This window comes from Cicer arietinum, chromosome 1 (assembly GCF_000331145.2).
Source record: "Cicer arietinum cultivar CDC Frontier isolate Library 1 chromosome 1, Cicar.CDCFrontier_v2.0, whole genome shotgun sequence".
Lineage (NCBI taxonomy): Eukaryota > Viridiplantae > Streptophyta > Magnoliopsida > Fabales > Fabaceae > Cicer > Cicer arietinum.
The window spans coordinates 7,934,682-7,946,598 of record NC_021160.2 but is presented as its reverse complement, the minus strand read 5'-3'; the positions used below and the strand labels follow the sequence as shown (position 1 = coordinate 7,946,598).

General features: G+C 29.8%; 2 protein-coding genes across 2 annotated transcripts; one reads left to right on the top strand and one right to left on the bottom strand.

The window, feature by feature from the left end:
• The first annotated feature begins 578 nt into the window (after window positions 1-578).
• LOC101511470 (ent-kaurenoic acid oxidase 2-like) lies at window positions 579-4,304 on the top strand. Its single transcript, XM_004486445.3, has 8 exons — window positions 579-796; window positions 1,840-2,317; window positions 2,400-2,669; window positions 2,951-3,040; window positions 3,138-3,216; window positions 3,322-3,428; window positions 3,520-3,638; window positions 4,054-4,304. The coding sequence occupies exons 1-8, from the start codon at window positions 579-581 to the stop codon at window positions 4,151-4,153; spliced, it is 1,461 nt and encodes a 486-aa protein (XP_004486502.1). The 3' UTR covers window positions 4,154-4,304.
• Window positions 4,305-6,573: 2,269 nt separating this feature from the next.
• Window positions 6,574-11,283, bottom strand: LOC101511792 (telomere repeat-binding factor 1). Its single transcript, XM_004486446.4, has 7 exons — window positions 11,123-11,283; window positions 10,501-10,678; window positions 10,178-10,398; window positions 9,568-9,652; window positions 8,692-8,775; window positions 7,199-7,549; window positions 6,574-6,979 (listed from the first exon to the last, which is right to left on the bottom strand). Exons 2-7 carry the CDS (start codon window positions 10,648-10,650, stop codon window positions 6,965-6,967), a joined length of 906 nt encoding a protein of 301 aa, XP_004486503.1. The 5' UTR covers window positions 10,651-10,678; window positions 11,123-11,283; the 3' UTR covers window positions 6,574-6,964.
• Between the last annotated feature and the right edge of the window lie 634 nt (window positions 11,284-11,917).

The window sequence follows — 11,917 nt, the reverse complement described above, 5'->3', positions numbered from 1 at the left end:
AAAACGAATATTTTTATAGTATTTAATACATTATCTGTAGTAGAATATTGTTAGGGAGTAACATATAATCTTCACAAAGTCATGCATGCCCGATTAGTGGTATATATACCGATATATCCATTGTTTAAATAGTTGAATAAGATTTTAAATTTAATTATCACACTAATAATACGTATAGAAATGTTTTAATTGTATATGTACATTGAATTATATATATCTATCTGAATAGATATTTGTTAAACTATTTTAAAAATTAATATTGTGATATTCCATGATGATAATCAACAAATTAATCGTCTATATCATCACTGAAAAATTATCAAACTCTAAGATTATTTTAATAAATTCAAATGGTAAAAATATAATTGTTAAGATTCATGCACCCTTTTCACAATTCATATTTTGAACCTATAAAATAACAAATTTCCTTTTTCTTTTTATATAATATTTTTTTTTCAATTTCCTTTTTAATTGTCTACCCTCTCTTCATTCATTATATAATATAACTCTCTCTTGTTGGAATTTTCATATAAATTGAGAGTAAGAGCTTAGGTACTAATTGAAGTTGAGTGTGTGAGATGGAGTCCATATGGATAGTGTTTGTTGCAATTGTTGGTGGTGTTTTGATCCTTCTGAAGAATGTGAATTGGTTGCTGTATGAATACAAATTGGGTTTGAAGAGGTACTCATTGCCACCAGGTGACATGGGCTGGCCCTTAATTGGCAATATGTGGTCCTTCCTTAGAGCTTTCAAGTCCAATCATCCAGAATCTTTCATGGACTCTTTTGTCAAAAGGTAATTATCACCATCCTCTCTATAGATACTCTCAATTTTTTACTTTTTTATTTATTGTTATTATTATTAGTTTTTGAATACTAACATGATAATATTGTATTAATATATGGATCTCTTACAACAATTGTATTATATATCTGCTATGAATATCGTTATATTTATAGAGAATTTTTTTTTTAATTTAATAATTTTCACATATATTATATCATAGAGTTGTCTTAACTGATCTAAATTTATGATATTCTATGTGTTTCAAATCCATTTGTCACCTCATATATAAAAGTTTTGTGTTAAGATGTGACATAGAGAAATAACTAATTTTTAGTAATTTTATAATATTGTCAATATGTTGGATTTTACTGAATTTTTTATAAAAAAAAATATTTATTACATTCAAGAATATTTTTATTTAGAGTTCGCATAGAAGATTATTTTTCACATTTTCTTTGTCAATACTACTCCAATTTGCCCACAAAAAATTGATTAGATTCCAAATTGTTTTTTCTTTTAAATAAATTCAATCAGCATATGTAAATTTTAATATTTACTTATTTCATCATTAATATGGGATGCTGTAATAATCTAAAATTTGTAGAGCAAAATAAAAATCTAACATATGTAAATATTTTTATAATGTTTATTAGTTTAATATAATTATTTATTATTATTATTATTATTATTATTATTATTATTATTATTATTATTATTATTATTATTATTATTTTATATGTTGCAAACATAATAAAAATTGATTACTTTCTAATGTAAGTATTTAGTATATTATGCATTATATGCATTATTGTTATTTTATTTGTCATCACATAAATATATAGTTATAAACAAATAATTATGCATACCAATTAAAATTGAATGAAAATGATACATAGTCAAATTAGATTAAATATTTTGTTTTATTCAAATAAAATAGTAATTAAAAGCAGATATTGTATTCTAATACAATTAACATTAGTAGTTTGAAATATGGTATGATGAAATGTACTAACATTAATTTGAATTATTGAATGAATAATTATGGTATATAGGTTTGGAAAGACAGGAATATACAAAGTGTTTATGTTTGGAAACCCAAGTGTAATTGTGACAACACCTGAAACATGCAAAAGAGTTTTAACAGATGATGAAAAATTTGTACCTGGTTGGCCTCAATCAACAATTGAGCTTATTGGAGAAAAATCATTCATTAAAATGTCTTTTGAAGAACATAAGCGCCTTCGACGTTTGACATCGTCTTCGATCAACGGCTACGAATCACTCTCAGTTTACTTGAAATATATTGAAGAAAATGTCATTACTTCTTTGGAGAAATGGACTCACATGGGTGAAATTGAGTTCTTAACTCAAATGAGAAAACTTACTTTTAAAATTATTTTGCATATTTTCCTTAGCTCTGAAAGTGAGCCTGTTATGGAGGCTTTGGAAAAAGAATACACTACTCTTAATATTGGTGTTAGAGCTATGAGAATTAATTTTCCTGGTTTTGCTTTCCATAATGCATTGAAGGTACTAACTCTTTTCAAATTTTATTTGCAGAAACTTTTTTGTATTTTGTACAATATTACACATTACTTATATTTTCTTATAGGCTAGGAAAAATCTAGTGGCTATATTTCAATCAATTGTGGACAAGAGAAGAAGCGAAAGGAAGGAAAAATTATCACCTGGCCAAAAAGCCAAAGATATGATGGATGCTCTTATAGATGTTAAAGATGAAAATGGAAAAATATTGGGTGATGATGAAATCATTGATATCATGTTGATGTACTTGAATGCTGGTCATGAATCTTCAGGTCATATCACCATGTGGGCTACCTATTTTCTTCAAAGGCATCCTGAATTTTTCAGAAAGGCTAAGGTATCATGTCACATACTTTTCATTCATTAGTCCATCCAATTTTTTCAATTAATTGTTATTTTATACATTGACGGTGCAAAAAAATTTACACATGCATTCAGTCAAATCATATCACAACGTCACTTTTTTATATTAATTTTTAAAATATTTAAATATAACTGGATGTACGTATAAATTAGTTTTATATTGACAATGCATATAAATTAAATTTTAATTGTTAATGGAAATGGATTGCTAAATTTAACTTATGTTATTTCCCTTAACTTTGCTTCTTGATATAGGAAGAACAAGAGGAAATCATAAGGAAAAGGCCTCCAACACAAAAAGGGTTGAAACTAGAAGAAGTAAGAAAGATGGAATATCTTTCTAAGGTAGGGATTATGCATATATTGTTGATTTAAGGTTACTTTAACTTCTAGTTAATGTTTTTGTGATTACATCTATTTTAATGAGTCTACAATTGCATAGGTGATTGATGAAACAATGAGAGTGGTTACATTCTCACTAATGGTCTTTCGAGAGGCCACATCTGATGTCAATATTAATGGTTAGTATATACTCTTATTGTATAAATATAGGTTTTAATTCATATATTTTTAAGTGTAATATTTTATTGATAGCACTAATTAGTAACTGCATTTTGATGCAACAGGGTACCTCATTCCAAAAGGATGGAAAGTGCTAACATGGTTTAGGTCTGTTCACCTTGATCCTGAAATCTATCCTAATCCAAAGGAGTTCAATCCTGAAAGATGGAATGTAAGTCACAATAATTTTGTTTATTTTTTACTCATTTGAAGTGAACAAAGCTGGAGAATTTGACAATTTGGTTGATTTTGATTATTCTTAGGAGGTGCACAAAGCTGGAGAATTTCTTCCATTTGGAGCAGGAACTAGATTGTGCCCTGGCAATGATCTTGCCAAGCTGGAAATCTCAGTTTTCCTTCATCATTTTCTCTTGAATTATAAGTAAATATTTTTTCCATCTTTTTAATTACTCCCTTTTTTTTCTCACTATTGAAGTTTTTTTCTATAAGTTAAAAAAATTCATTAAAATTAAATGAAAATAATAAAATTTGGAGGACATAAACTAATCATGAAAAAAAAAAAGAGTAAAAGAAGTATTTAAAATTGACAAAATGATATTTATGAATTTCTTATCATTTTAAATAGAAATTTGAAACTGCTACAGTAACTGCAATTTGTGATTGCTAGTTTGCAACCGCAATTAAAAATTCCTAATTGTTATAAAAGCTCTCTTAATAAATATATAATACTTTATTTTTATATTTTTTTGGAAAAGGCAAATATATAACACAAACTAATTAATTTTTATAAAGAACAGTACTAAATGTTAATGTTGTTATATGTATTGGTTGTGCAGGCTTGAACAGCTTAACCCAAAATCTCCTGTGATGTTCTTACCACATACAAGGCCAGTGGACAATTGTAGGGCAAGGATCAAGAAACAATCAGCTGCATGATCCTATTAGAGATTCATTTGGAGACTTTGCATCAAATAATAATTATCAGAAAGAAAAATAAAATTATACAAAATTATTGAAGTTTCATGTAGCGGATTTTAATCATTATCATTTGTCAAAATAAAATTTATGAATCTTTTTTGATAGAATGTTGGCCTGTTTTGGTAAATTTTCATTTGCTACAACCTCAATTTTCTACCTCGAACAAAAATATGAGTTGCAAATTTGTGGAGCATTATTTGGGTTGTATTCATGGTGTGTGAGTTTTTATCATATTTATTTAAAAATATTTTGGTGATTGTTTATTCATCTTTCAATATTTATTTAATATTTAAAATATACAAAAAAATACTATTAAATTGAAATTTCCAATAATATTATTAATCTAATTTTTTACTACTGAATTAAAAATTTATACTATTAAATTTGAGAATTCAATAAAACCTCGAGTCTAGGTCGTAGCTAGGGGTGGGAATAGGTCAGGCTTTGCAAGGCCTGAGTCTGACCTACGATTAATTGTTTAGGCCTAAGTCTGGCCTACGGCCTATCATAGGATTTTTTTTCCAGTCTGACCTGACCTTTTTAAAAGTCTGGCCTGACCTGGAAGCCTATTTAAAAGCCTTATTCATATTAAAATATTTAAATGTTCTCCACATACCAATATCAATGTACATATCTATATATATTAAACAAAAAATAATTTTTCTAACAAAATAATTTTTAAAAAATCTGAAACAAACATCCTTTAAACCCTAAAACATAATTCTTGGTTTCAAAGAATAGATTTTTCTTTTGAAACAAATGTACCAATTATTACCTTTCAAACAAATATAGAAGGACTACTGAGTTATTGACTAATTGAATGGCTACCGAATATGGAACAACTATCAAATATGGAATGACTACCGAATATTGAATGACTACTGAGTGATTGTCTAATTGATAGAATTTAAAATAAGAAATAATATTATTAATATAATAATAAAAAATAACATTAATAAATAATTAAATATATATAGGCCGGTCTGTCAGGCCTAATAGGCTTCTTTATAAGCCTGAGCCTGACCTATTTTAATAAATAGGCTTTAAAAATAGCCTGAGCCTAGTCTTTTTATTAAATAGGTTAGGCCAGACCAGGCCATAAGTAGGTCAGGTCATAGGCCCCTGTCGGATGGCCTAGCCTATTCCCATCCTTAGTCGTAGCCGACCAAAAGTGAAAGTAATTGGTGTGTGAAGAGGTAAGAATATTCTAGTAATAAAAGCCAATGAATAAAGAGGTATGGGGTGTGGAAGTAATTGTGCTGGTATCAATGGTAAATTGCTATTATTCAATTTTTTTATACAAATGTAATTTTTTAAATGTAATTTTTAAAATATAATTTTTCATATTTTTAAAAAAAATCGAAAATTTAAATGAACACAATTTTTGAAAATTTGAAATTGTCGAAAATATTAATAATTTCAATTTTTTTATTATAAAGTAGTAAAATGTAAAAAATCATAAAATAATTTTTTGTGTTTTGAGATGTGAAAAGTAAAGACGATGAAGTCGATGGTAGATTTCTCAATTAATTTTAAATAGAAGTTGAATAATAATTTCAATTTAAGTTACTTATCTTCAAATAGTATTTAATAGTATAATAGTAATTTTAAGTTACTTATATTCAAATACATTCAATAAAATGACTTTTTTTTTACATAAAAGCAAATTAATAATAAATTTGAGACAAAATCACATTCAAATTACATCCTCAAATTATAATCAATTTTGTACCAATACATTTCACAAAAATATCAAATCATGTCAAAATATATTATCGATTATATTTTAAAATTCACTTTTGCCTCTTGAAAATAAATCAAAATATGCACTAACATCCTATCAAGTATCAACAATCACTGTTTACACAATTCCTTGTTGGAGACCTATATTTGAAAACCAGATGAATAATTGCAGAATGAGTTATGTGAAATAAACACTCGTTCAGAAAAACAGATTTAAATTATCTACATTATTCTTCTCTCCGAGCAAGACTTGTATGATTAAAAATACAAATATGTTTTGAATTTAGACACACAAAAACATGGTAAAAAAAAAGTAGAAAATAAAATATTATTATATCAATAATAATACTAATAAATTAATTATTTTCTTTTCAACTTTTTCATCAATTCTTCTTCTCTCTTACTTTATCGCACTCTTCAATATTCTCTCTCTACCTCAACTCTTGCATTTGGTGGAGAGTATCCATTTGTTATAGAAAAACCTTGAACTTACGAATCAGGAGAGTTGCTTTTCGCACAATTAATTCAGAGCAATAAAAGTAATAATAAATCCAAAAAGTATTATCGTTTTACTCAAATCTATAAAATAAAAAGGCACTATGTTCCAACAACATGAAAAGATCCCTGGTGCAACCTTGTTTCCACTAAAAGGCTTTTTTATTTTATTTGAAAGAGTGAACTAATACAGCTGTATGCTTTTGTAACCCAAAAAAAGCTGTATGTTTGTGCAGAAATTTGAATAGATTCCCATTCATCTAAACATCTACTTTCTACAATTGGTACATTTGCACTTTGGTAGAGTGCTGATGGGAACAACCGCTCTCAAGATATTACAAGGAATAATCAAACAATGCTTCTATCTACAATAGATATAATAAGCCTGCATAGAGCCCCCTATAAAAGTCTCCAATATAATGATATATGTAAAATATAGACAATGCCAGCAAATATGATAAATGAGTCTGGCTGTCTGTCCTATTCAACACCATGGATCGCACTCCTCATGTCTCATTCTTTGCACTTCCATCAAGTATGGATCATCTACATATTTAAATATACAGAAAGATTAAAACACCATAACGATTTGATAGCAATACCAGATAATCACTAAGATGCCAAATAGAATGTCTCCAAAATGATAAATCCCTCTGCAACCAAATCACATGTCTAATAATTTTAGAAGATTGGTTCTGAGGAAGAAATGTGTTATTTGGAATAGCAAATTAATAGTATTGCAAACAAGGAAAAGCCGAGATTTACCATCTTTGGGGTGGTTCTCCCCTTCATTGTTTTTATTGCAGCTTCAGCAAAAGCTTGTGCTGCCTCAGCATCCGCTTCTGCGGCCTCTGCCTCCTTTGCTGCCTCTTCAGCTTCAGCGATGGCAGCTTCCGCTTCAGCAACTGCTCGAGCAGCAACTGCAGCTGCCTCTTGTGCAGTCATGGACCTTATCTTTGCTAATTCATAATCTATCTGAGACTTTGTAGGGATATTGGTCTCATCCTTGTCAACTTTCATCGAGGCTTTATGCCTCCCTTCCAACATTAACATGGATGGGTATCTTCCTCTGTCTGAATATGCTCGGGTAGGTGCAATCCTATACCTGCGTTTCACCTGAAATATCAAACTAAACCCATGAGTAAGATCTCTAATTGAAACAGGTAAGTATGACTGCCAAAAATGAGAATAGCATCTAGAATACTTTTAAAGCTCTCAATAAATGTATAACAATACTAAATCAAGAAAAACTATTGATTCCTAATATATATAAAACAAAAACTGTTTTAATTCATAACAGAAGATACTACTAATTTTGTCTAAGTCTACATAAGAAAATGTAAAGTTGGATACCAGAATCTCAGCCCAGACTCAACCAGCAGCTGTACTGTATCTAAGCAACAGACTACAGAGTATAGAATAAAACAAGTAACAGCACCAGTAGCAACACTTTATTTGAAATAGATATTCCCCTGAATAAAAAAGATTACAAGGATTTGTCCTTATTCCTTTCAGCCTCTCCCCGAATCATCTTGTCCTGATATAATTTTTATTCACCTATCACTCCATATCTGGCCCAATTTCCACTCCACAAACATACAGTCAAATAATCAGTAAGATCAGGATTTGTCTAATTCGTAGGGTCTTGGTCCTAGACATAATAAGCTGAGGATTGCCTATACACTATAAGCTCTACTTAGGCCTTATCTTAGACCAAAGTGAGCTTTGGGTTTTTTCTAATACACCTTCTCACACCGAGCACTGCTGATCTTGGTGCATGGATATTATATCTAATATACACTGATATCATCTCGTGTTATTTGACCTAACTCAACCCCACAAAATCGGCTTATAAGGTAAACATTGCCTAGGGCATTATAAGCTCTACTTGGACCTTATTTCTAGCAAATGCGAGACTTTGATTTTTCCCAATACTATTCAACTGCATCTTAGACTAAAATTTTGATTTCGTATTTGTCCATGAAACTGTAAAAATATAACAGTATAGTAGAGGAGAACCCACTCCTAAGAGATAGGGGATGTACAGACAGGTTATCCATGTTTCAATCTCATTCAATACTCATGTTCCTGCATTAAGCCATCGGATATGCTTGTAAAAAGTAGTGTGCCCACACTAGTAATTGAACAAAAACAAAAACAAATGCATTGCTGATAACAAATGTATTTATGACAATTTTTATTGAATGTTTGCATTCAGACGGATGAGTTATGATATAATGAAACATGTTGCAATGTACCTTGATCAGTTTTCCACTAGATGTAAGATACTTCAATTTCGCTGACAACAACTTTTTGAAGTCTGTCGGTGCCCAGTATTGGTCCTACAGAATACAAAGTGATGAAATCCAACTTACATTGAATACAAAATCAATATTGTAGAAGAAATATACAATTGAGCAGTATCCAGCCAAATGGAATGCTATAACACTTCAGTTTCACTAGTAACCATCAATACAATTTCATTTATTAACCACATAAAATTTAGTCAATTGAGAGTTGAAATAGCATCACAGACCACACACTAAGGGGAATTTGAAGCACCTAAGACTCAAGATGCAATAAGCTTTTACTCAAAGAAACCACAAGTCACAGTAACCAGGTTTCAGGAGGCATGGATTTGTCGTACCACCACTCACATCACTCAAGCTTCTTTGTGCAAATTTGGCTCACTTGTCTTTCAGCATATTGCTCATCATGGCCCCGACTTACCAAAACCAAGGCAACTAAACATTAGCGTATTTAGTGTTATACGTAGTTGATTATCTTCTCCCACTTTTTGCACTTAATATTAATTTTATTTTATTTGAGTAAAAGCTTATTGCACGAAGGCTCGCTCTCAGACAAAGTACTAACCAGTATTCATACTAATATTGACTCCTAATCCTAATTAAACAAAAAACATATCATGGAATATGGAAACAGCTCCGAGGAGATTTTCTAAGATATTCTAATATACTGTTGAGATAGAATAATGATTTTATCATTTTATGTGATATTTTTTTGCATATTCTAACATCTATAATCACAAAGTTAGGCTAATATCATGCCAACTACTGAGCTAAATGAATTATAAGCGGAACAAACAAAACTTGGGCTTAAAATCAGAACTATACCTCAATGAAAGATGCAATAGTTGTTTTATTAGAACCACCGTGCTCATTCAGGCTAGATATTGCTTCCATTATAAGGTTATCCAATCTGTACAATGTAAACACGCCAACATGGTTAAGCAAACACTGTCTAAATAAACATAAAACAATTGCAGCAAAAGGGGGAACATATATAAACAAATTTTCAAATAAACGAAACCTTCTAAGGATGCAAGCAAAACAAGATAATGAAATCAGGCAAGCATACCAGCAAAGCAAACGAATGAATTATCTTAACACACTCGGTGGTTAATAAAAATCCCTAATGACACTTGTCGGCAGTACTATTAAATAACATAATCAATTATGCAAACCATGTTGATAGATGCAAGTGTTGTCAATCACATATCACAGAAAATATCTGTTTGTTCAAATTCTACTAACTACAGTGCTATAGCGCTCCGCTACTATAGCCGCAATATGACAACACTTTGTACTAAATCATGTAATGCAGTACAATAACAGTTTGTTAAAACCCTGCCATGCTATAACGCCGCTATAGCAGCTACTTGACAACACTATTAGATTCAATTAAATAAATTACCATATTAAACAAACAAAAAATGATTCCAACCTTACAATAGACCTTTTGGGACCAGTAATCTGCAACATATCCCTTGAAACATGAAGAGGCTTAACATCAGCAATGTCTTCATCACTTGGAGCAACAAGAGTGGTATCCATTGAGTTATCATCCTGTTTTGGTGTCTGATAATGCACCCTTTTGATTGCTAACTTAGACTTCTCCCTCGAGGTCCATCCGTTTGCCATCACACTCAAATTTCTCCATTTATCCTATCCAACCCATATCAAAAAAACATACACATACATACATTAATATCATCGAAAAGGAAAAAAAAATAAAAATAAGCACGAGAACCAACAACATAAGCAAACCTTGAGATCGACATTTGAACGCAAATATAAGACACAGTTAAACTCAGGATCCTTGAGTATCGTACGCCATTTACCCACACCGTGTTTGACAACTCCAGCTTTAAGCGCTGCTTCCTCTTCTGATGTCCATTTCTGCTTAGGAGCACCCATCTAGAGTAACACACAAATCCACCCTCGGCTGCAATCAAATATATACTAAATTATACAAATATCAAATTCACCTCTAAATATATTATCACAAGTTTCACAGTGTACTTCCTCCGTTCCAAAATATAAGCAAAAAAGAATTAAAGAAAATAAATTTATTTGGTTTCTGACTAATTTTTGCTAATATTTTGTGAAGACGTAAGACATTAGAATATTTCTTCATAACTAATCTTCTCCCTCTTCCCTTTAGAATTATTTTCAATCAAAGCTATAAAAATTCAAAATAAATTTATGGAATCAATGGTGCCGCTTCATTGAGGAATAGCGGTCTGCTGCGACGAAATTATCTGGTGCGATACCTTTCGGAGGGCCGCAAATGGTGCTTGAATGGCATCCTTGCGCACTACCGGGAGAGGGGAAGGAAAATCCGAAAAATAAATTTAGAAAATGAAAAATAAAATGTAAAATTTCTGACCGTTCCTTCCGACGACGACCAACTCCGACTACGTTTTCCGGCCAGTTGAGATCAGTGCGCCTGCATTTTGTGTGGTTTTGATCTGATAGAGCTGCTGAGTTTTCTTGTATTAGGGTTTCGATTGTTAAAATGTGTGTATAATTGGGATTAAAATCCCATCCCAATTTTTTTTATTTTTTTCTCAAATATTATTTTTGTTTTTTTTACTTAAATATTTAAATTAGAGAAGGGACAACTTATAAGACACCTATCTCAAATTTATAATATTTGGGTTTAATTGTGAGAAATATTAACACAGTAGTTTTTAGATAATTTTTATTGGTGTAAAAAATTTACGTAATCAATATATTATAATGAATGATTTAAGTAGTTTTTATAAAAATCAAATATTTTTTATAATTTAATATTTTATAATTGATTGATAATATAAAAGCATGTTATATTTATAATTATCAAAAATATATAAACAAACTTAAATATGTATTTTATTTATAATTTTAGTTTTTCAAATATGTTAATATTGTCTTTTTCTTTTGTTAATTAATTTGGCTCACAAAATTATTATGGACACTTAAAGAACGTGGTTGTTTGGAAAAAAGAAAAAATGTGATTATAATTTCTTATTTAAGAATAATAATGACAACACCTAATACATTTTGAGATCAAAACATTTTCAAATTATAAAAGATTGATAAAAAGTGACATTTTGTGTCGGATACAAGGGTAACATTGAGTTGTTGTTACAAATGTTACTATATATTTAAAGTTATAGTTGCTACAAATGTTACTATGTAT

Excerpts from the sequence above, each read along its gene's own strand:
- LOC101511792 (XM_004486446.4), bottom strand. The coding sequence starts at position 10,650 with ATGGGTGCTCCTAAGCAGAAATGGACATCAGAAGAGGAAGCAGCGCTT. Across the intron at positions 9,653-10,177 it reads CCCAAAAGGTCTATTGTAAG|ATTGGATAACCTTATAATGG; the intron begins GTTGGAATCATT and ends TACATTGTACAG. Across the intron at positions 8,776-9,567 it reads CTATTGCATCTTTCATTGAG|GACCAATACTGGGCACCGAC; the intron begins GTATAGTTCTGA and ends TGTATTCTGTAG.
- LOC101511470 (XM_004486445.3), top strand. The coding sequence starts at position 579 with ATGGAGTCCATATGGATAGTGTTTGTTGCAATTGTTGGTGGTGTTTTG. Across the intron at positions 3,217-3,321 it reads ATCTGATGTCAATATTAATG|GGTACCTCATTCCAAAAGGA; the intron begins GTTAGTATATAC and ends TTGATGCAACAG. Across the intron at positions 3,429-3,519 it reads TCAATCCTGAAAGATGGAAT|GAGGTGCACAAAGCTGGAGA; the intron begins GTAAGTCACAAT and ends GATTATTCTTAG.